This window comes from Melopsittacus undulatus, chromosome 3 (genome assembly GCF_012275295.1).
Source record: "Melopsittacus undulatus isolate bMelUnd1 chromosome 3, bMelUnd1.mat.Z, whole genome shotgun sequence".
Classification (NCBI taxonomy): domain Eukaryota; kingdom Metazoa; phylum Chordata; class Aves; order Psittaciformes; family Psittaculidae; genus Melopsittacus; species Melopsittacus undulatus.
The window spans coordinates 73,001,614-73,027,459 of NC_047529.1; the positions used below are offsets into that span (position 1 = coordinate 73,001,614).

General features: G+C 40.3%; 1 protein-coding gene across 1 annotated transcript; it reads right to left on the reverse strand.

Moving 5' to 3' along the window:
• Positions 1-25,335, reverse strand: IFNGR1 (interferon gamma receptor 1). The gene is made up of 7 exons (XM_013130501.3): positions 25,192-25,335; positions 14,822-14,936; positions 14,240-14,418; positions 13,417-13,577; positions 11,952-12,129; positions 9,287-9,402; positions 1-4,691 (listed from the first exon to the last, which is right to left on the reverse strand). The coding sequence occupies exons 1-7, from the start codon at positions 25,268-25,270 to the stop codon at positions 4,197-4,199; spliced, it is 1,323 nt and encodes a 440-aa protein (XP_012985955.3). The 5' UTR covers positions 25,271-25,335; the 3' UTR covers positions 1-4,196.
• Between the last annotated feature and the right edge of the window lie 511 nt (positions 25,336-25,846).

Below are 25,846 nucleotides of genomic sequence, written 5' to 3' on the forward strand. Positions count from 1 at the left end.
TTTGTCTTCTGAAATTTCTTTAATTCAATGTAAAAGCATTTACAATTTACAGTATTTACAAGTAGTTCAGCTACAAATTTCAGACAAAAATGAAAGTATGTCCAGCAGGTCCACTGTGAATAATGAAGTGTCTGAAGTCAGGAAAACTTACATTAAACACCAGAAAATACTTTCTAGGCATAAAGAACTCCTGCAATAAATTGCCAGATGGGACTGTGGAATCCTCAAATGGGTAAGAGGCACAATGCAGCTCTGGGGAGAATAATAAACTGTGGACCTGTGAAGGACCCACTTAACCCAATGACTGCATCCATTTAGAGAATATAGAAAGTGTATTAATAAACAAGGGCTTCATTATTAAAGAACTGCATTTTTAAAAACCACCCCAAAGAAAACTATACAGCTCACTCATTTTGTAAAACGAAAGGTGCTTTGTGTCTGGTTTGGTGTTTTGGTTTTGGGTTGTTTTCTTTTTTTAAGACATGGTGAAACTATTAATTTGAACCAAGTAAAGTATAACAGGTCTTATTTATATATATTAAACTGTTTACATAGCACCACTTCAGAACAACCAGTTATTGCTAGCCTTGAAAAAAAAACAGCTCTTCTCATGCAAGTTTATTTTCCTGCCATCTTAACAAGTGAAAAACTACATACAAGTATGCACGTCTTGTGTACTGGTTTGAAGCAACCAGGACACGAGGTATCTTGTTTCCAGAGATGTCATTTAAACTAAATTACTGATTTATGCAGAAAAAACATAAAAGCCCAACTTGATACTTCTGTGCCAGCATGCAGTAGCACCACAATATTTCACTGTTAACTGAAGATCTGAAAGTAAAAAGTTACAGTGTCCATGCAAAAATGAGAACTTAAGATATTCTGAGAAACGTTGTCAGGTATTAGGCTGAAGTTTTGTGACACAATGTCGCCTACACAGGATATAATGTTTTGGAGTTTTATACTCCATCACCCCCAAATCATTTTTAGGAGACAGGAAGGGAGAAATGCTGAGCAGTCATAACAAGATAAAAATCACCTGAGAGAGCCTGAAGTGGTAAAACCTTTCACATATGTCATACTGGGTAGCTGATATGCCTATAAAAGGCACAGATACTAAATGATTTTGAACCTGTAAATGTTAGGCACTTTGATATCCTGTGTCAAGGTGTAATACATGAATATCCAGAAGCTTAAGCAAACTACTTCCTCATCACAAGAATATTTATTAATTTTAATTCATTTGGTAATTAAGTGAAAATGCATAGATAAATACTCCCTGACAGCTTCTAAACTCCATGGCTTAGATATTTGGTACTACAGTACTGGAAAAGTAAGGCTAACTAGCTGTAACTAAAAGGCATTTCCCTGTCCCAAGAAGTCCTAACATTACAGGCTGCTAGACTGTACCCTAGCAAAAATATCATCATGTACTTACTCTTTTTAGGCTCTCTTTTACTATCATTCCTAGCAATTGCTGGAAACAAGATTCAGTTAAATAGAGCTTGCTAACACAGGGAAAACACCTGTTTCTCACTGTGGCCTCATGTTTTCTGCTAGTCACAGCTAATTAGAGAATCTGGTGCTTTGTGCACCCTTAAGCTTCTTTATTTCACAATTATAAAGCCTGAAAGCTGCTCTGAGAAATTTAAACATCTAAACTATCCCTGTGCAACTGGTACTTGTGAAATACACATCACACAGGAGATGCACCTTACCTGCAGGGAGGGGTGACAGTTCAATGGCTTTTGTAATTACAGTTCAGAAATTTTCATTAAAAAAAATAATAATACATTTAGCCTTGTGATAGATACAAGAACATGTCAGTTTGTGCTATACAACATACCTATGCACACAAGCTCTCATACTCCTGTGCTTTATTTTCAGCTTAGAGTACCAGTGCCTTTCCATACCTGCCATACCAAATTTTTCCCATATGCTCATGATTTGTGTGTCATTTCTGATTTACCTTAACATTCTTGTCATTAACTATTATCCTAGCATCTGGCTGGTCCCTTTTACTCACATTGGACTCCACGTGACTTGAAAGATTCAGGACAATGCACAATGTAGTAATATTGCAGGGAAAAGTGAAAAGAATCAGAAATAGTCACTTGGTTTTAAAATGAATCTATCTGCCCTCACACAGCAAAAAACATCACCCCTCTTCCAGCACGGCAGCAGAGGAAAGCCTTCCAGAACAGAGAGCATTTAGCGACCCCTTATGTTCACACAAGTGTAAGAGGCTGAGTTTTGGCTAATAATTCTTCTGATAGTGCCAGGGTTTCAACACACACAGTTAAGAATGTAAAGCCAGCATTTTCAAGAAATTACATACTTCTAGCAGAATAGTTCAGAGACAGATACACCAAATGGAATGATTACTGTGGCTAATTTCTGATCTTGGAGAACAGCAAGCTTTTTTGGGGGGAGGGGGGAGACACAAAACTGATCTATTATCTTCCCATACAGAGTAGAGAAGGGAAAAATAGCTACTGCCTTTAAATCTTCAGTAATTGACTATGTACCATTGTGGTTAATGTTGGTTATCTGCAGGAATGGAAGCAGTCCAGAAACTGCTGTATAAACTAACTTTATCTTAGGATGTCCCATCCCTGGCAGTGTCCAAGACCAGGGTGGTTCAAGATCACGTTGGCTGCGGCTTTGAACTGTTCGCAGCTGGAAGGTCCCTTCCAACCCAAACCATTCTATAGTTCTATGAATGCTCACGCCACTGAGATGGATAAGAACAGAAGTACTATGATACTGATTTTCCTTTAAAACCACCTGCTATAACATGTAAACATTTCTAATAATCCTATTAAAAGTATCTTTTAAAACAAAGATATAATTTGGTATAAATACAACACCTTGTGTCTGTAAAGCATCCTTTTTTTTTCTGAACTAAGCTTCATTAGGAACTATTGCAAACATTTCCTACAATCAGAAAATACCCCTCAGATCTCAACTAAAGGGAAATAACTGGATTGCAGGCATTAGGCTCAAAAGCTTTTAAATATAAAGATAAAATCCTCATGCTTCAGTTTTCAACACTTTCATTACATTCTACAAAATTCAGAGGGCTGTCAGATGACAACTTCTGAAATACAGTTTATCACATTTTCTATTCTCTTGAGATATATTTTTAGAGTGTGGTAATTTGGTGTAGTTATGGCTTAAAAAGGGGGGAAAGGGTAGTAATTTTCAACCTGCTAGAAAGCATGTTTGGAAGAAGTCCTGTTGATATCTATTTCAAAAAATCGTATCATTCTAAGAACTGGGACAAAAATGCTCCTGAGGAAAGTACGCTTCAGCACTTTGAAAACATTTTCTCAATAATTTGTTCAACTATGCACTACACTTTTTTTTCCCCAATGAGCATAAGCCAGCATGGTAATGCAGGAGTTATCCAGAATGTGACATGATCACATAATGTATCCAGGTGAACCAAATGGATGCATCTACACACAAATAACAGCACCTTTAAAATAGCTTTTTTCAGTCACAGGATTTACAATTGAAAGAAAAAAGCCTATTGTTTACTTGCTGAAATGTACAAAGCAATGGTCTTGGAAATACGTATTTCAGTGCAGAAAAGACTACAAATAACTGGTTTGGCCATACACTAAATTCTTAAGATACACAGGAAAAGCTACAGGCATATTCTCACTTAAAAGAAATAGCATCTTGTTTAATGCAAAAATAGTTTTTAAGAGAAAAAGACAAGCAGGAGAAATATCTCCAGCAAAGACAAAAGCTCCCAAAATAGTTCTTGCACATCTCTATCATAACCAAGAGAAGGCCTTTGAAGCATACGTTAAAATTAATTTTGAAAAGGCTTTGAAATGGAAGGAAACTAATACAGCTGCTGTTTTAAACTCCTTCATGAAGAAGCTCATTCTCCATAGAGTACTGTTAAAAAAAGAGTGCTATTTCAAAAAGAACAGTGAATTATGTCATACACACAAACGCTTCTAAAGCGGTTAGTATGAAATTTCCCCCATATTTTTTATGCTGTTCTCAGGCACTATTCTCAGTGCCTGATCAGGATCCCATTGTCTATACTGTGCACTGGTTATTCTTGTTGGATCAGAGCAAAAACACCTTGTAGATTTTCATAATATAACCCGGACATTCCATAATCTTCAGTAATGCTATTCCTCCTGAGTTCTGATTAAACATGTCAGCTATCCTGGTTAGTCAGTTGGCCTGTAAGCAATTACATGCTGTTCTTCACCAACATCTATCAACATATCTAATGGAACATGAGGCTTGTCATAGCCAGAAAACTTGAGACAGCTGTTTGGAATGACTGTTTGCTGTATTTCTGTGTTAGAAACCTCTGGACCTGAAGAGTTAGAGCATATATCCATTTGGCTACTGTCAGAAATAAAGTAATTCTCTCTTACTTTATGATTTTGTTCTTCATCAGCAGATACCTCCTCTGTGCTTTCCTGCACAGACACCTCTTCTGTTTTGGCTGGTGCCTCCGGCAGAAGAACAGAAGATACTCCTTCACTGGAGTTCTCAGGACTAGCAGTTTCTTCTTTTGGTTCTACCTCCAGTGAGGTTACTTCATCGTTCTGTGGCAACATTGACTGGCCTGTCACGAAGCTTATTACAGACATGTATTTTACTTCCGATTTTGGTTCTGGAATGCTGTCTGTGTTCAGGTTTCTTATCACACTGACCTTAAATTTAAATAAATAAATAAATAAATAAATAAATAAATAAATCCCTTTTAGTTCCACATAATCTATGAATTTGCTTTATCTTCTGTCAAAGTTTTGAGGTTGAAAAACAGAACATAACAAGTTTGTAATACAGACTTTATGTCATTAAAACCAATCCCAACAGAAATTACCAAAAATAGAATCTGGCTAGATCAATTAGACTACATCTATGACTTAAACTGTTCCATTAACACCTTCATGCAAGCTTTTGTAAATGCTTTCCATGTGCAAACAAGCGTGCAAGGACCAAATCCATTTCATGCCACCCACTATATTTTAAGTTATTTCAAGTTTGCAATGTAGAGGAAACCAGTGAAGGAAGAAAAAGCTGTAATACTCTGCAACTAGCTGAGGAAACCTTTCATACTTATAGCTAATGAGTGTAACTTGAAATTCCTAGTATTTTGTGGCAACTGTCTCAACTAGGAGGTAAGTGAATTTTGGCAAGAGATCTTTAAAACTACATGAGACCTTTATGCATACCCACTAGTCACATCTATGCTGAAGTCTTACTTATTTTCTCCTCCTTCCCCAAGCATTTCCTCAATGCTGTGACAAGCTTTTCACATTTCACTTTGAAACTCCTCCCCATGAAGAACATTATCAATTCCTTCAATGGCCAGGCTGCAGCTGGTTTTAAACATTTATGACATACTTTCAGGCAGTTTAGATTCTTTTATAATAGAAAGCACAGAGAGAAAGGGTTACTCAGCTAAAAAGTGCCCTTTTCCAAATTTCACAGTTCAATATATGTCTATCAGAGACAACCAAGTACTATAGATAAGCTAATTAATAAAATGTACACAATCACTTTTTTCTGAGATACTTTGCAAACAGTCTGACCAAAAAATCAGGTCGAGACAAATTTGGAAGAAAGGGATGTAGGTAGGAGGAGGAAAGGGAAAGAAAAATAATGTTGTTTTAAGAAAAGCTACAAATAGGCAAAAAAAACCTCCCAGTCTGTATTAGTGTTAAGAACTGAGCCATCAAAATCAGATGATCAAATCTGACTGTCCTTTTCCAGAATCTTCCTTGATCAAAAGGTTGTGAGGCTGTAACTTTGCAGTCTTGTCTTCGCAGTGTGCTGACTTCATTAGAACTTCCTTCATCTCTCACTTCAGCCCCATACCTTTCCCCCCAGTTGTCCTGGTATCTGTTGATAGTACAGTGGTTTAGGCTGGATCAATGGAACTACTGGAGCTTAAAAACCAAACAAACACCACCACCACAAAACCCTAACAAGCACTCCCTGGAGAGCAGTTATTTGTAACATGAGTTTTATGAACAGCTGGGTTAGCTCCACTAAAGTGAGGTGGTCCCCTTGGCTACCACTGGAAAGCTAGTAAAAACAGCATTAAGGTGGCTCTTAACACTGAGAATATACCACACTACAACCTAGCTGTCATTCAGCCATCATTTTCTGTTATATAGAAGCAGTCAGGATACTATATAAGTAATGTTCAGAGTAATTTCCATGAGCATGTATGGAAACCACCCATTCCTAAGAAGCAGAATCTTAGAAGATAGTTACAGAAATCAGAAAACAATAATGCACAGATACTAAAAATGTTATGAAGAGCTGGTAGGATTAATGTACCTTTTGGAAACCTGTTCATACAGATATCTGAAAAAACACTGGATACTTATGCTACACCAAAACTGATCTTGAAGGGGCCAGTACCTGTAATTTTAGGGGGAGTAGCAAAACTATTACTCCAATAGTCACACTAAGTGACAAGAGAAGAAAATGCGCTACATAAGCTGGAATTCTTGAGGAATGCAAATGAAAACAAAATGCTACAGAAGCTATGGCTAAAAGCTGCATTTACAACTTTCCATTTCTCCCCATACCAGCATGTGCTACACTGAAGTTAAAACCTAAACTCAAAGAGTTCTTGCTTCTGTTCTTAAGATTTTCATGTAGCTCTAAAAAAAAAGTCAGTCCTAAAATGTGCTAAAGGACCACCTTGTACTCTGTGCAGGTTCTGCATTTAACAGTGACAGCTGGCAATACTAGAGATAGAATCCCCAGATAAAGTAAGTACCCTCTGTACAACTACATCCAAAACTTTTGTTCTCAAAAAGGAAACTGTTTTTCTCTCAGTCAGTTTTTGACCAAAGCAAGACAATGCAAACAAACTCTTATTCCCATCCATGAAAGAAAAATCAGAATTAAAAGACTCTTGTAAGTTTCCTGGTACCAAAGGTTCTTTAAAAGTCACTGAGTGATGATAATGTAGCAATTCATTCAGTTGTTTCTAACTTTCATGAGAAGTTAGCTTATCACACTAACTGGAATGCCATTCAAAGCATCTCAACTAGCAAGAGTAATGAAGATATGGTTGTTATTTGAAGAGAAGCATTTACTGCAAGAAAGTATTTTTCTTTTGTGCACATTATCTCATACTAGCAAACTGACAGACAGTGAGTTTAAGCTGGATGACAGCAGTATTTCCTGGCATGTACAGGTGCTCAGGTATCTTCCTGTCTTCAGTGGCAGTACCTGAGCTTTCAGATCTTCATTGTCTCAACAGACTTGGAAGACACGTCAGTGAAAGACAGGATAAAGGACACACATAAACCACATATCAAAAAAAAAAAAAAATCCATAAGAGTTAAAGTACCAGTTCCTTTCTTAACTTTCTTTTCTAAAGGCTTGTCCACCTACAAATTCATGGTAATTTTAAGGTGCACATTTTCTGAGGAAAGTTTGAGAAGTCAGTTTCAAATCTTGTTAGGACCTTGACAAAATCTGCACAAGCCTTGGCGTGGTCCACAACAATTTAATGCTGTGTAAATGCATGAACAGGAGACTGTCGTACTGCCCTGCAGGTGCTCACAAAGGGGGAAATATTCACAAAAGCTAATGAAGCAGCTTTTCTCTTCTAAGATGACAATTATTTGGGCAAGTATCAGTCAAAGTTCACAGGACCAATTACAATCCTCCAAATCAAAAATATATGTTCCAAATCAAAAATGTCGTATAACTAAAGAAGCCAGTCACACAGAAAATTCTTACATTTCATGAATATCTGTAAGCATTCTACAAATAATGTGAGAACGCAGCCTTGACAATTCAGTCAGGCTCACAAAAAGCACCAGCAGATAGCAAAAAAGCTAACTTATGTATGAGCCAAAACACTGAAGTTGGTGCTTCTCAAGGAGTCTCTCCCAGAGGGTGGATGTTTTCTACCTATGAAATATTTGCCACTATTTAAAGAGGCAGTGGGAAAAAAAACCAAACCAAACCAAAAAACAAACAAAAAAATCAACAAAAAACCAAACAAAAACTACACACACACACACAAAAACCCAACCAAACAAACAAAAAACCAACTAAAAAATGAAGTTAAAGCAGAGGAGATGCCTGTGGCATACCAGTAAATCAAGGATCAAGGCCAGGCTCCTTTGAAAGGGGGTAAGCCCTTATCACAAATCTTGCATCAAAAATCTAGTACAGGACAGCTCACACAGAAGACTAATTGGAATGACTGAAGATGGTCAGTGAAGAAGACAGCCTCTTGAAATATTTTTTTTGTGAGATAAACAAAAGAAAATTAATGCCTCTACCTACAGCTGGGTTTCTGAGCTCCAGCAGAAGACTAGTATGATGAAGTCTTGTAAAGGAATCTGTCCCATTCACTAAACACATACCCTGGTAGGATTCTACTAGGAATAAGGATGTTTAAAACAAATGTTTTCTCTAATAAGGGTAATCATTCAATGCCTACAGAAAAAGACAGATGCAGTGTGGAAGTAGGACCTGTACGTGACTGACATGTTACTCTTGGGAGTCACTAGCAGCACAACAAAGACTAACTATAGAAAATTTCTTTGGATCTAAATGGCAATGGATTTCTTTTTTATTTAATTTGGGTATACAAGAGCTGCAATCGTAGCTACTTGATAATGACTATTTTCTTAGTTCTCTTTCTATTGGAGAATTTCAATCTGCTGAGAGTCATTCAAATGGTATTTTAGCATCTACTTAAAGTCACCAGGAAGTAGATCACTGGAAGGCAGCAGTCCTAAGGTACAACACCTTGCCTAACCTTTTAAGAGATGGCAAAATTTCCCAGGTGTTTCATTTTCAGACAAGCTCAGGTAAAGCACAGTGTTCATAATCTGTACAGAAAGAAATGTCTACTATGCATTCAAAGGTCAGGGTCCCAGTTACAAGAAGTCTAGAGACAGCTTCATATCACTAAACTTACTAGTCAGATCATTTATGTTATTTCTTTAAATGAGTAATCATAAAATAATCTACAATTAATTAGCTAAGTACTTATTTTACAGTCCCACATTAGTCATATCTGCAGTTTGCATTTGTTACTAGAAACTTCAATGAAAATGGACATAATCACAGAATATCATGAAGGAAGGGACCATGGATCCAGTTGCACAGACTGTCAGAATACTAGACTGGTATAAATACTAAACATTCATGAGACCATGGTTTAAAAAAAAAAAAAAGACAGGCATAAAAGTGTTGCAATTATAAAAGATAACTAGCTGGATATTAAAAAATCTGGTGCAGAAAAGTCTGAACTTACCAAAGACTTAGGTAGCTTTATGTTGTTCTTCCTTAGTTTCTTGCAGCCACAACATACTGTCAATATTAGGGTCAGGCTCAGAACAGCAACACACAGAATGATGATGTATTCTGTGCCTAAGGAGTTAGACAAAATCTGTTAGAAAGCACTGCTGTACCATTCAGAATAACTTCAAAAACACTGATAGCTCCGAATGACAAATACCCATTATAGCTATGCAATTTACCACCTTTTTCACCAAAATCCCCTTAATTTAAAAAGCATTATAACAAGTAAATAAAAATTAGAATTAAAATTAAGATTTTCAATTCATATAAACAAATGATGCTTTACAGAGGTAAAAATTTTCAATTAATTTTTTGTTCCTTAGAGATGATGGGGGGATGAACAGATTTGTATGTTTTACATGCAATAGCTAAAATGTGACATCTTCCATAACGTAAAATTGTTAACTTTTACTATTAAGATTCCGATAGTCTGACTGTCCTTAGCATCCGTTCCCCTCAATCATAGAATCATAGAATAGTTAGGGTTGGAAAGAACCTTAAGATCATCTAGTTCCAACCCCCCTGCCATGGGCAGGGACACCTCACACTAAACCATGCCATGCAAGGCTCTGCCCAGTCTGGCCTTGAACACTGCCAGGGATGGAGCATTCACAACCTCCTTGGGCAACCCATTCCAGTGCCTCACCACCCTTACATTAAAGAAGTTCTTCCTTATGACCAATGTAAACTTCCCCTGTTTAAGTTTTAACCCATTACCCCTTGTAGTGATACACTACAGTTCCTAGTGAAGTCCCTCTCCAACATCCCTGTAGGCCCCCTTCAAATACTGGAAGGCTGCTAAGAGGTCTCCAGGCAGCCTTCTCTTCTCCAGGCTGAACAGCCCCAACTTTCTCAGCCTGTCTTCATACAGGAGGTGCTCCAGTCCCCTGATCATCCTCGTGGCCTTCCTCTGGACTTGTTCCAATAGTTCCATGTCCTTTTTACATTGTGGACACCAGAACTGCACACAATACTCCAAGTGAGGTCTCACATGAGCAGAGTAGAGGTGCAGGATCATCTCCCTCGACCTGCTGGTCACACTTCTTTTGATGCAGCCCAGGATATGGTTGGCTTTCTGGGCTGCAAGTGCACACTGAAGCCAGCTCATATTAAGTTTCTCATCGACCAAAACCCCCAAGTCCTTCTCTGCAGGGCTGCACTGAATTTCCTTTTTGTCCAACCTGTAGCTGTGCCTGGGATTGCTCTGACCCAGGTGTAGGAACTTGCACTTGGCATGGTTAAACTTCATGAGGTTGGCATCAGCCCACCTCACAAGTGAGTCAAGGTCCCTCTGGATGGCATTCCTTCCCTCCAGCGTATCAACCGAACCACACAGCTTGGTGTCATCAGCAAACTTGCTGAGGGCACACTCAATCCCACTGTCCATGTCACCAACAAAGATGTTAAACAAGACCGGTCCCAACACCAGTCCCTGAGGGACACCTGAGTTACTGGTCTGCAGCCGGACATTGAACCGTTGACCACAACTCTTTGAGTGCGACCATCCAGCCAGTTCTTTATCCACTGAGTGGTCCACCTATCAAATTGATGACACTCCAATTTAGAGACAAGGATGTCATGTGGGACAGTGTCGAATGCTTTGCACAAGTTCAGGTAGATGACATCAGCTGCTCCACCCCTGTCCATCAGTTCCGTAGTTCCATCATAGAAGGCCACCAAATTGGTCAGGCAGGATTTCCCCTTAGTGAAGCCATGCTGGCTGTCACCAAGCACCTTGTTGTTTTTCATGTGCCCTAGCATGTCTTCCAGGAGAATCTGCTCCCAGATTTTGCCAGGCACAGAGGTGAGACTGACTGGTCTGTAATTCCCTGGGTCATCCATTTTCCCCTTCTTGAAAATGGGGGTTATATTTCCCTTTTTCCAGTCGTCAGGAACTTCACCTGACTGCCATGATTTTTCAAATATGATGGCCAGTGGCTTTGCAACTTCATTCGCCAGCTCCTTCAGGACCCATGGATGGATTTCATCAGCTCCCATGGTACCATTTCATCAGGTACCATTGCTCTTGTGTATAAAAAAAATGAACACAACTCTGTCTATCAATTTTATCTCTCTTCTCTAGTTAAGTTTTGGGCCATAATGAAGTAACATTTAAAATTTTCTAAGAGGTTATTTATATTATTATATAAAGTTATAACTTTATTATATAAAGTTATCTCAACTTTATGACAAGTTTATAGCTGCTCCAAACTCAAGGAAGTGTACATACATGTTCCAAAATGACAAGACTAACCAAAAAGCCATTTGTTAGAAGTGAGACAATGTTTCTGAAAACCATGTAACTTGAGGAACGATCCATTTGTCATTTGTTAATTACACCAATTGTCAGGTGCAATGGAATCAGGTTTTGTAATACCAATGAAGCAGGAAAAGCACCCAAAGAAATTAAGGGTTACTTGAAAAATAACACACGATCTTCAAAGGTCTATAGAAGTGGGAAGTGCTTTTGAGAAAGAATGACCATGCTTTCCCTTTTTTCATATTCCCCCATAAGCATCCAAGTCATTCCATGGCTGTATCAGAGCTTGAATACTTAGCTAGATCAAACCTCTGGTCAGACTCAACGTGTTTGTACTAAAGCTTTAGAATCCTCTTACTCAATGTCCACTTGAGAGGAACATCAATGCAGCTTTCTTCTGATGGGGCACCAATCATCAGACTGCCATATAAAGTCCCCTTTGCTGAAACACAGTAAGTGGAACCTTCAGCAGGAACTGGGATGTTGACACTACATTTATACATCGTACAGCTGTCTTCTGTGAGCAATTCTTTGCTCTGTAAAAAAAAAAATTAAAGTCACATATCATTTGAGTCAACACAACAATATAGATATTACAGTACCTACCAATACTTCTAAAAATCCTAAACCAGTATTTGGTATGGCTCCTACATCATCTGTATGCCTTGCAAAAGCTGTGTAAACTTCAGCCATCAGCTTATGAGCTACTTTCAGGTGTTCTCTCTGATCAGACTTCCAGGTAAAATTTGTGCTGTTCATGGTCTAGATTTGCAGCCCTAACTCACTTATAAAACTTGTAGGCTGATGGCTTAACTTCAGCCAGTAACTCGGAACAATGTAACAACATTTGCTCACACCCCACCCCTTTTCTCCCCCTGCTCCTAGAGGGATAGTGAGGAGAATGGAAAGAATGTTACTCCCACGGGTTGAGATAAGAACAGCCCAGTAGCTGAGGTATACACACAAAACTACTGCTGCTACCAGCAATAATAATGATAAGGGAAATAACAAGGGAAGAGAATACAACTGCTCACCACCTGCCAGCTGATACCCAGCCTGGCCAGAGCAGCGATCTAGCCCTTCCAGGTAACTGCCCACTGTTTATATATTGGGCATGACATGCTGTGATATGGAATACCCCTTTGGTTAGTTTGGGTCAGGTGTCCTGTCTTTGCTTCCTCCCTTTTTCCCCACCTCCCTAGCAGAGCACGAGACTCACAAAGTCCTCAGTCAGAGTAAACATTACTTAGCAACAACTAAAAACATTGGTGTTATCAATCAGTGTTGTTCCCAGGCTGAAAGTCAAAACTAGAGGACTGCACCAGCTACTGTGAAGGAGAAAAATGGCTGTTACTGATGAACCCAGGACATATGCATATGAAAAGGTAACTGTAAATAAACACACCTATTACAGTTTTCCTCAAAAACCAAATAAAATTATTATTAAATAAAAACAGTATCAGTTTCTTGAAAGGTAATCTTCTTAAATGAAGTCTAGCTAGACAAGTAAAAGGTGCATAAGTTACTAATGTTTTAGCACACATGCAGAAACCATACCATGAGATCCAGTAACTATCTTGTGTATAACTAAAACAGTAATCTCATTTTTGTTGTAAGACATCCATTTGGACAACTAAAATCCAGACCTTCCAGTCACATATCTCACTGTGACACAGTCCACATTTTAGGGCATTAGTGGTCCTGTGTTACGTTCAACTGTTTTCTAAGTATCTGTTCCTCTGTGTGTCACAGGAGTGAACATCTTGTTTGTAAGTTTAAGGTAAACAAGTATTTTTAATTTGAAGCTTTCATTTGGAACTCACCTGATTTTTACTGTCCCAAAAAGTCACCAAGTACATGATCTCTGAATAAATGTCTTCAATCCCAGGAAGAAGCTCCACTGATGGGAATGCAGGATGGTAAATATCAACCACAATTTTATCACCATGCCTGGAGAGACTTAGTTTTGGTGGTCCTATTTTTCCTGCAATACATTGCACCTTTGCTATTAGGCCAAAACTTTTAATATAAAATATGCTATTTATAGTTAACTTTCAAAAATTCAAAGATCTGAGAAGAATTACATGCTTATTTCAATGCTGTCAATATTGAGTAGCTATAACACTTAGAGGTATTTGGATACATTCATGAACCTGCTTCTAAAACAGAAACAAGACTGTCTGTGCAGAGTTTCACTGTTAAGCAACCCAACTTTCCTATATGCATAAAGCCATAAAAATTCAGATCACCGAAAATCAGAAAAAACAAAGGAATTAAACTTATATGTGAATAAGAACAAAACACAAAATACTTCTGACTAAATCCCATCATAAATTACACTCAACTAAAAACAATACTGTTCTGAAACAAAGGTTACCTGAAAATCTAAACAAATCCCATCTTTAGCAACAGTACTCAGGAAACCTGATTCCCCATGGAAATGGTCTATGTGAATTTTTGGCATCTAATAATCTGACTAAATTTATGAGTTCCAGCTAAACAACTTTCATACTTCATTTCATTCCGGACTCCTGAATTTATGACATTCATTCCCAAATGAGACACAACAATACAGCAAAAAGGTTAATTACTAAGTTTTTTAATCTGGGGGGGAAATTACGAGGTTTAGTTTATGATGGAACTTACCATGCTTTTGCAAAATAAACTCATTTGTCTCAACATACTCAGACTGTTGTGACCCAACAACAGCTTTAACTCGAAGCCAGTGAGAGGCAAAAGGCTCATGTATTTGTATTTCCCTTGAGAGATCACAAAAATGAGCTGAAATGTTTACACAAGTTGAGACGATCTTATAGTAACCTAAACTGTAAAACAAATGAAGTAATAGTTAATACAATTTCAGCTGCATGGTATTGTACAATACACTGCATGTGACAAAATATCTGGGAGGGTGACAGAGCACTGGCACAGGCTGCCCAAGGAGATTGGGGTGTTTCCATCCCTGGATATATTCAGAAGCCATCTCAGCATGGCCCTCGGTAACCTGCTCTAGATGATCCAGCTTGAGCAGGGGGACTGGAGCTACAGAGATGGCCTCTAGAGGTCCCTGCCAACCTCAACCACCCTGCTATTTGACAATTTCTCCATGAATTTACACATAGGCAACCGTCACCCCATTGAAAGAAAATAATTTACTATGGACTGATTGCTTTTTTATGCTTCTAGAGAATATCAGGTACAGGAAATGATAAAAGAATAAGAACTTACTTGTAAGGTTTGATTTCCACAATAAAATGAGGAGTTTCAGACATAGGTGGATATTGCCAATGCAAGATAGTTTTGAAATTTTCTGATGTTACTGTGATCTGCATTGGTGAAGGCACTACAAGAAACAGAAAAATTGCACTTGCATAAGCAGATCCAGTCAAACGTAAAAACAGTCAAATATATTTTCTAAATTACTTGGAAAAGGCAATGTGCTAGAAATGACTGGCAAAATGAGACATAATAATCACAAATACTTCCCCTCAAATGGACTAGTTTGTCAACAATATGAATAAGTACTAGTCCCATAAGATAATTTATTAATCTCACATACAGAGATAGCTTTCTCACTGCTTGCAATCCAAAACCTACACAACACGCACACATTGAAAACATGTCCATCAGACACCTCTTGATTTCAGATAACAGATTCTTAATCTACGGTGATTATACCCCTATGTTGGTATTATATGGATATACCAACAAGACACATAGTATGAGTCTATTTAAGTCAGAGGAGATTAATGCAGCTCCTGTACCTTTCTCTTGCTCCTGGAAACTGAAGGAGGAAGAAAATACCAAAGCTGCAATACCAGGGTCTGTGGTTCAGAGATGCCCTAATGAATCCTACAGTCTGCTTCCTAACTCAGGTTTGCCAAAAATACAACAGGCCTGCCAGGGACCATCTGTATTCAACGTGAATTACTGACAATGACATTTTTACCACTCCTGTAGTGTTTCCAGAAAATTGTAATGATGACTATAATAGACTACTAACATTTGTGTAAGGAATTTGAATACTGAAGCTGTAATATAGTTCCAAATACAGGAAAGCGTTTAAAGTACATTCAGTAAACAACATCAAAGGTGATGCGGTAAGACATACAAAAATAAAAAGCAGCATGGATAGAAGCTTGCTGTATGAGACTATTTTAAGCACCAACAGTAACAGGGATATTGGGGAAGCAGCTCCAGGGGAAGGAAAATTACATATCTTGTAATTATTGAAGGCTGCCACATGGGATTCAGAAGGAGAAGAAGGAACCTGATGGTTTTTCAAGCTATTTTAATTGTTACTTCTTAGCTTCTCAATGTCTAGCTTGGCTTTCTGAATATAGCTTTGGTGAAATGATGACAATTAATTCATATTTGACCTGCTCTACACCGCTGCTTGTTCACAAAGCGTTCCAGCTTCACTCTGTGATATACTGAGGGAAAGTAAACATTTTTCACCTCTTGAGAACAGGACCACAAAGATGACACTCCACAGAAAGTAATACACAGAGGCCAAGATATGCTATTAACCGCGAATATACGATAGACATAACACACATCACTGCAAATGGTGCTGTGGTTTAGTTAAGTTTTAATACATTCAGAAGTGGCATTTCAGTTACTGGAAAAAGGAACACAACCATCAAATTCTCAACCACAAGAAAAAAAAGGTGACAAGTTGACAGAAGAGGTGTCAAAGCACCCAAGTGTTACCTCAAATTTTTAGTGTTAAGGCAGCGCAGTAAGTCTGACAAAATTTTACTTTTGTGTACTCTTATACAAATAAAACCACACTTAATAGAAGAGTGGAAAATAATGTCCCAGAGCATATCTGAACTGCCAGTAGAAGCTACACGGCTTTTAGTTGGGCTATTACATACCACTTTGCTTTCTCCTCCCTCATTCTTCTTCCCAACCCCACATTTTTGTGGGGTTTTTGTATACAGTCAGAGCTGCTACCCTGGATGCAAAGAAAGAAAACTTTCAAGCTACTCAGGTAGCTACTTAGCAGTAACCCCTGAGGATCTGCTTATGAGGGCTTTGGGATCCATGAGTGCTGGTCAGCTTTTAAGAAAGACCTTTTAGAGCACAGAAGAAGGCAATCCCATGGTGTCCTAAGTTAAGCAAGCAGGACAGACCAGCTTGGCTGAACAAGGAACTCCTCATGGAGTTCAGGAGGAAAAAGAAACTGTATGACCTCTGGAAGCAAGGTCAGGCTTTGCAGGAAGATTACAGAGCCATGGTTTGGAGGAAGAAGATGCAAAAAGCCAAAGCTAGAGCTGAAGTTGGCCAGTGCTGTTTCAGGTAAGTAGGGCTTTTTGAAGTACATTAATAGCAAATGGAGTTCTAAGGAAAACACTGGACCAATACTTTTTGAAGATGGTCACTTAACAGAAATAAAGAAAAAGCAGAGCCATTCAATTTTAAAGTTTTTTGCAGGTTTTTGGTTGGGTTTGTGGTGTTGGTTTCTTTTTCCTCAGTCTATAATAATCACAGAATCATAGAATAGTTACGTAGACCTTGGGATACCTGATCCTCCAAGTCAGAGGACCCTGAGTGAGGGAACATTTGTGAGCACTGAAACTTTAAGACGCCAGCTGTATCAGCTGAATGTTCACAACTCCATTGGGCCTGATGGGGTTCACCCCACAGCACTGAAGAAGCTAGCAAATGTTAGAGTAGGATGCCTCTTGATAGTCTACCAAAGTCCTGGGGAGGTTACTGTTGACTGGAAACTAGCCAACACTACTGCAGTTTACAATGGGGGCATGATGAAAGACCCAGGAAGTTACAGATCTGATAGGCAACTTCAGCACATGGAGAATTTATGGAGAAGATCATACTGGGTGCAAATGAAAGACATTTAAGAACACCACAATCAGCAGGCATAGCCAACATAGGTTCAAAGAAAAAGCCCTGATAAACTAATTTAATATCCTTCTACAATAAGGTCATCTGCCTGGTGGATGAGGGGAAGGCAGCAGATGTAGTTTTCCTCTGGATTTCAGTAAGGCTTTTGCTAGTGTCCCTCACAGCATCCTTCTGGACAAATTGTCCAGCTCTGAGATGAGCAGGTACTGGTGCTCTGGGTGAAGAACTGGCTAAACAGCAGGGCTCAAAGGGTTGTAGTGAATGGGGCTACATGTGGGTGTCTCAGTTCTAGGACCTGTTCTTATCAGTATTTTTGCCAATGATCTGGATGCAGAGGGATCTACATAAATTGGAGCACTGGACATTGATTAATAGGATGAAATTTAAGAAGTCCAATTGCCAGATTATGCACCTTGGACAGAGTAACTCCAGGCACAAGTATAAACTCAGAGAGGAGTGACATGGCAATGTAATACTCTGAAGTACTTGTGAACTTCAACTCAACTAAAAACTAAACAACTAAACGCAACTAAAATGACTCTACTCCTCCACAGCTTCATGAAAGACTACTCAGCCTAAGCCTCTGCTCTTCTACCCAGAGATTATTTTTAACACACTCCAGCTCTGAAGACTACAAAGGAACTAGCAGAGAACAAGCTTTCCTCAGTAAGATAACTTTCTTCACAAACTATATCATCACACAAACCACCTTACCAGGCACCAGGAACATCACCATCAAAACATCAATACCTCCGATGGCACTACAAGTTGGCTTCGAACACAGGAACGAGTTTTACACAGACTGCTACCATAAGATTCAGTAGGTGGGACCACTATGTGAGATGTGTGTATTTATATATACATAATTAAATACCTTCTCAATGTGCAATTATCACAGAATCACAGACCAGAAAGGACCTGAAGATCACCTAGGTCCAACCCCCTGCCATGGGCAGGGACACCTCACCTAGACCATATCACCCAAGGTTCTGTCCAGCCTGACCTTGAACACTGCCAGGGATGGAGTTTATACCGCTTCTTTTGGCAACCTGTTCCAGTGCCTCACCACACTCACTGTAAAGAACTTCTTCCTTTTATCTAACCTGAATTTCCCCTGTTTAAGTTTAAACCCATCATCCATTGTGCTGTTGCTACAATCCCTAATGAATCATAGAACAGTTAGGATTGGAAAAGTTCTTAAGATCATCTGGTTCCAACCTCCCTGCCATGGACAGGGACACCTCACACTAAACCATATCACCCAAGGCTTCATCCAACCTGGCCATCCTACCAAGGATGGAGCGTTCACAACCTCCCTGGGCAACCCATTCCAGTACCTCACCACCCTCACAGTAAAGAATTTCTTCCTTATATCCAATCTAAACCTTCCCTGTTTAAGTTTTAACCCATTACCCCTTGTCCTATCACTATGGTCTCTAATGAATAGTCCCTCACCAGCATCCCTGTAGGCCCTCTTCAGATACTGGAAGGCTGCTAAGAGGTCTCCATGCAGCCTTCTCTTCTCCAGGCTGAACAGCCCCAACTTTCTCAGCCTGTCTTCATACGGGAGGTGCTCCAGTCCCTGATCATCCTTGTGGCCCTCCTCTGGACTTGTTCCAACAGTTTCATGTCCTTTTTATGTTGAGGACACCAGAACTGCACACAATACTCCAAGTGAGGTCTCACAAGAGCAGAGTAGAGGGGCAGGATCACCTTTGACCTGCTGTTCACGCTCCTTTTGATGTAGCCCAGGATACGGTTGGCTTTCTGAGCAAGTCCCTCTCCAGCATCCCTGTAGGCCCCCTTCAGATATTGGAAGGCTGCTATGAGGTCTCCATGCAGAATTCTTTTCTCCAGGTTGAACAGACCCAATTTTCTCAGTCTGTCTTTCCACAGGAGGTGCTCGAACCCCCAGTCATCCTTGGGGCCCTCCTCTGAACTTGCTCCAACAGCTCTATGTCCTTCATATGTTCAGGACACTAGAACTGCAGACAGTATTCTAAGTGGAGTCTTATGAGAGAATTAACTAATGTATTTCAGTTCTGTTAATGTATTTAACATATTCAGAAAACTTGCATAGCAGACAGGAAGGAAATACATGTGGGAGGAAAACCAATGCCAGCAAAAATACTCGTTTTACTGCAAATATGCGCTGCTTGGTTTCAGGCTGCTAAGAAATAATGGGGGTTTTTTTGGTTTGTTGTTTCGTTTTTTCCAGAGTAACAGGACCAAGTATGCCTAGTTGCATCTCCTAAGACTAAGGAAGATAACTCATACAACTAATCCACTAGTTGCATACAATATATGATACAGTTCTGCTTCAAAAGCATTCATCAAGCCAGAAGAAATGCTTGTTTGTATCTACAAGTCTAACTTGTCTTGACTTGTCTTGTTTTGTACATTCATGTCCCCAAGTTGAAAACACCAGACTACACATCTTTCACAAATCTCATAAGGGTCAAACACATGCAGAAGATTTCTATACTAGCTTGAAACTACACTATCTTGTTCACTATCTAAAAGCTCCTGAACAACAGTATGTATAGAAAGGACTCATGAAACAGAAGCTTGAAGCAAGCATATATTCAATAAAATCTATTTTTAAGCATATACAGAAGGATTTGATTTTTTGTATGTATGTATGTATATATGTAATACACATACATGTAGATGCCACACCAGACCATTGAGCCTCAGCAATGCATCATCCAACAGCAAAAATCAAAACAATGAACTACAGAAAGACAAGCTATGAAAAAAAAAAATTGAAAGCATCTGTTGAAAGTCTCCTCCTTTCTTCTGGATTTCCATGAAAAGCCAACAAGTCCTTATAATCCCCAAGCGATACACCACAGGAAAACAGTTTTAAGCCATTTCAATAGGCCAAGAGGGACAACAGTTTGAACTTTGCTGTGGATTCACGCCAAATGTGTAACTCATTATTTAACCAGCTGAAACACACAATGCTAACAAATCAGTCCCATCTGGGCCTCTGACTGGGAATACAGTGTGTTTTCCTTATGTGAGCCCTGGGCTCCATTTGAGTTCCTATATCCACCTCAACTGCGTCCAGAAAGGGTAGCAGCTTTGGTGACTGCACAATTGTGAAAAACTATCTCTCCTCAGCTTCCACCACCACTGAAAGACAAGGGAAAAAAGATCAGAAAAGTCCACACTACCCAAGAATACTCTCACAGGACTTTGCAGCCATACACAGTGAAGAAAAAGAAAAAAATGCAAGTGTCAAAAAGGCAGCCAATGCCCTGAAAAACAGGTTCAGAGAGTAGTAAATCAGTGCCAACAACTGTGAAAAATAGCACATAAAAAGAATTAGTCTGTTTCTGAAAGCTTCATTTCATTCAAGAATATCCCTCTTTAATAATTTAGTCTCACTTCAATCTGTTCTGAATCAAGCAAGATTGGCCTATATTAAAGCAGAGTACAGCCACCTGGTGACTAGAAGAGAGCTAGGAGCACTGCCCAGAACTGCAGGACAGAATTTTTCCTGCAAGAGGTTGGCACTTAGCACAGGCTGCAAGAGTGACATGCTATAGGAAGAAACTGGAAGTGACTTATACACTGATGTCCAAGTGTATAAGTGTGTAAGTGGCTCTGTCCACTGCCACATTCCACTTCAGGGCAGCACACCTGGGTTAGCATGCATCCATCTCTACTGTGCACTTCTGGCATTGAAGATGAACAGCCCAGCTACTGCTAGTCAGGCTGCTGGAGGGTAGAGTGCCTGTTCAGCTGGCTTTGGTGGTGTGAGAGACAACTGAGATCACATTCCATTGTCCAATGTCTCAAAGATTGGTGTGAGGAGCCAAAGTCCACTGTCCCAAAGATGGGTGTGAGGAGCTGAGATCACATTCCAATGTCCACTGTCTCAAGGATTGTTGGTGATGGGAAACTGCCGCTGCCACTGAGACTACACAGTCAACATGTTCAGCAGAAATAGCCTGACTACAGACATGCACAGTTGAAGAGCTGGTTGCAAGACCAATGAAACTGGATGTGGGGGATCAAACAGGAATGTGCAGTACTTGATACTGCCACGGAAATTAACAATAAGAACACAGATACTTCCCCCTAATGCATAATAAAAGGGGACAAAGGTAATCACTGCTGTAGCCACCCACCACCAAAGACTACGTACCCTTGGAACGCTGCTGGATCTACAGCGGTGACTATCTCTCCACACTATGTTCCAAATACTTGCTTACTTCCCATCTTCTTTTCTGATCTGCCTATTGCTACTAAATAATTATCTTTTTAAATAATTATTTTATAATAAACAAATTGACCAATTGCAGTATTTGACCTTGTTTGTGTCTTAATTCCCAACACTGGATTTTATCTAGTCAGACCTTGACAGGAGGGGAAGTCAACAGACCACCAAACCACAAGCAGCAAGGTGCCAAAAAAAATTTGTTCCAGCTACCCGATCGACTGCCTTCTAAGTGGCAGCACCCACACAGCATATGTGGAAAGGTTTGCATGTGCCAGCCTTCAGCCATTTACATTCGTCCCTCCAAAAGCAACCCAGAGCACATACATCTCTTGTAATGCTGCTCCTATACCCTGACTGTACTTCCTTAGTTACCAAAACCAAGCATAAATTAGTGCATGTAACAGCAATTCTATGCAGATTGTTCTACCAGAAGTTCTCAAAAGATCTTATATTAAAAAAGGAAACCATGTTCTATTTACAAATGAAGTAAGTACAAAGACCAGGGTAAAATATAATTTTATTTATTAATATAAAATAATATAAATATAATATAAATATAAATTATAATATATTTTTAAATATTTAGTAAAATTAATTGAATGATTTCATGGGAATCAGGAATAAACACTATCCACAGTATTTAATACACTTTTTCAGCTTCTAATTACAGGTTTTAATCTTCTCAGGACTCAAGGTTTGACACTATTCCACAAAACTCTCAAAATCATTGTTTACAATAAAAATCTCAAGGTGGTATGCTGTACTGAGAAGAGAGGCAGACCTAGACCACCATCTTAAAAATACCACAGGAAGTTACACAAGATGGACATTTTAAAAACTACTGTAGTAGTAGAAGCTAAATACTGTTTTATCTGTTTTATGACTATTCTTCCCTTTTGTTACAGCTGATATCCAAAACCAGCACTTTCTCATCTAATCTGTTTTTGTTTGCAGCTGGAGAGACAACTCCTATGATTGCCATTAATCTGAGCCACAAAAGAACAGGTCAAGACCACCAAGGTTATCACACACACAAGAGGAAGTCACCCACAAAAAATAAGTGCACACATCTCCTTGGGAACCTGGCTTTCAATGAGCATAAAGCACCAGAACTTCTACCACAGTCTCCAAATTTTCTACTACTGTAATCTTGACCAGGGACCTCCTCTTTCAGGATTCTATAATGCAGACTGAGAGTTCCCATCAGCGATTGCCCAGCTCCACTGATGAGTCACAGGCCTGTCAATACAGACAAGTTAGGCATTCAGCTGTAGGAAAGGCAGGGGGTGTTCACAGCTACTCAAACAACTGCTGTTAGGTTGCCTGGCTTTTCTATGGAAAATTGTGTCCTAGAAAAGATGATAAAGATGATTGGGCATTTCCTCATTGTACACTCAGCCTTGAGATACATATTACGCTACTGGCACACTGAAAGCCCTACTGAGATTTAATTAAAAAATTAAAATTAAAAAAAAAATCACTATATCACTGCAAAGGAAAGCAACTTAAACAAGCTTTGGAATTCCCCTTCTATTTCTACCATTCCACTGTAAATCAGCATCTCTGCTTGCATCAATGTAGTAATGGAGTAAGGACAACGTATTAGTTTGTCATTACAGCTATAACCAGCATTTTCAATCGGCTAATATACAGCAGTACCTAACAGAATTCCCTTCATCATGTTTTTTGTTCACTAAAACCTAAGGATTTGCTTAAATGACAAAGTCACTGTAGGGTATGGTTATAGAGGCTATGGCCAACCTGAGTGCAAGGCACCAGGAAAACTGCTTGTGTTTTCAAAACATAACTTGGAAGCATATTCTGCTTCTTTCATCTGAGGGTCTGCTGTACTCACATAAAGCAAAATCAGCTTTTTTGCTTCTAGGGAGCTTGCTACATCAACTAGACCTCAGCACTGCTCTGTAGTCTTAGACTGAGGGGACTGATGTTCTAGACTATGCTGGATTATGCCAGGTTTGTTTTACCATGAGCTATTTACTGACATTGTGTTTTTTAACCTTAAAATTGCATCATGCAATGTAAAAGTAACATATTGTACCAGCAATAAAAGCAGGACCTTGAAAGAAGTTAAGTCAGATCTTGAATGCCAGTATTTAACATATCAACCCTCTTTACTGCTAAAACATGAAAAACAAAGAAGGGGAGATTCCCTGCGAGGTTTACCAGATAACAATTAACCACCAAGTCCAACAAACTGGATACACTAGATATAAACTACCAAGGGAGAAGTCAGCAGGCATATTACCATTTTTATTGCTCCTGGTCCATATCAGGTAAACCTAAACACTCTTCCAAAGTTCTGGTATGTTGTGGCCTACCACCTGGGCATGGATCTAAACAGCATAAAACCCCAGCATATCTGCATTATGCAGCTGCACATTCCAAGGAGCCTGGGCACCTGCAATCAAGTGGGTAAAGCTCAGAAGAGTACTACTACTTTACCTAATACGTGGACCCGCTTCCTTATTCAACCCTTTTCATGAAGGACATAACATGTAACACTGTGTACAACTCTCAGTAGTGTTAAAAATTAAATGCATGTTTTCTTTTGATCTGAGCTATTAGACATCCACCTCTGGTTTTAATGAACTGTTCCACTTTGAGGTGAAACTTACAAACCAGATTTAACATATTTCTTTCATAATTCACTTGCAACAACCCTGACCAAAGACAAAACCCTGTTCTTTGCTGACAGGCCACTCTGTCAGTGCTTGGCTGGAAAGTGCCCCCCCCAACTGAAGTCAGTATCAAGGCCTTGTCTGGACTCCCCGACTCACACTCCCCATCTTTGCACTGAAATTCCCGATTTCTCTAGTTTTTTTGGACACGCACATTTATAAAGTACAGTGGAGTCAGCCTGATAGATGCATACACTGCATCGCCTACGTGACAAAAAGTACAAACACCAGCAGCTGTCAGCCACCTCACCGTAAGGACATGTAACCATTTATTGCGGGCGCCATAAAGGCAGATTACGCCTCTAACAGTAACCAGAGAGCAGGAACACGTTCAAAACACACCGACGGCGAGGTGCCACCAAACGGGCTGGCGTGCCACTACAGCACTTCCCCGGCAAATCTCTGCCCCGCAACCCAAAGAGCTCAACGGGTACAGGGCCTCCTCAGTGGGACAAGAGAGCACAGAGCTCTGGCAGAGGGACTATAACGTCTGTGCGTGAAGCCGAACAAGGCGCGACCCAAGCCACCGCCCACCCTCCAGGCGCAAAGCCAAGCGCCACCACTTCCACTCCGGCTCCGGAGAACGGCGGCAGAGACGCCCGACCGGGGGCCCCACAGCGGCGCTAGCTCACGAAGGGCTCCGGGACACGGCACAGTATCAACGGCGCCGCCAGATCCGGACCCGCCGCCCCTGTCCGCACCCCTCAGGGGACCCATGCTGACCGTCAGTCTCCTGCCCATACCGTCCCGTCCGGTCCCGTTCCAGCCCCCCTCCCCGTCCCGTCCCCACCCGCTACCTGCGGGCGGCTCCTCGCCCTGGGAGGCCGCGCTCCGGTGAGGTGCCATCAGCGCCAAGAGGGCCACAAGCACCCACATGGCGCCCGCCTGAGGGGGGAAAGCTCAGGCCACCCCCTTTCGTGGTGCCCCGCCGCTCCCCGCTCGGCTCCCCGCGGGCGCCTGCGCGCTGAACTGCCAGCCGGTGAGGCCGGGAAGGGGCGGGCGATTCCGCTCTGCCTGACGCCCGCAGGCGTGGGGTAACTGACGGGCATCGGCGGAACGGGTTTGGGCAGGGACGAGGGTGAGTTTTGTGTCGCGGGCCGCCGTGGTGCCTATAGAGGCTGTAAGGGCGGAGTTATAAGGACTGTTAGTTCTCTCGGTGTCCTGGCTTTGTTAATTTCGTGTTTTGTTTTTAAGTGGCGATACAATGTCATATTTCTAAGCCCCAGCCGCCTGCCGAAAAGCTATCACCCTCCTCCTAATCCCGTTGGGACTTGAGCGTTCTCCCAGTTTCTTAAAGTACACAAAGTGTCCGTCCTGTGAAGTTGTTTCAGAAACAGTGCTTTGAGTTCATACTGTAGCGGAGTTGTCATGTACACTGAGAGATTTTATTTAACCTGAATTTACACGCACTTCAAAAAACTAAATAAAGTGTTGCCAAGCAAGATGGAGATT

Coding starts and splice junctions, on each gene's coding strand:
- IFNGR1 (XM_013130501.3), bottom strand. CDS start 25,270: ATGTGGGTGCTTGTGGCCCTCTTGGCGCTGATGGCACCTCACCGGAGC. Junction 14,937..25,191: donor GGGCGAGGAGCCGCCCGCAG/GTAGCGGGTGGG, acceptor TGTTTCTTGTAG/TGCCTTCACCAATGCAGATC. Junction 13,578..14,239: donor GTTTATTTTGCAAAAGCATG/GTAAGTTCCATC, acceptor AATGTATTGCAG/GAAAAATAGGACCACCAAAA.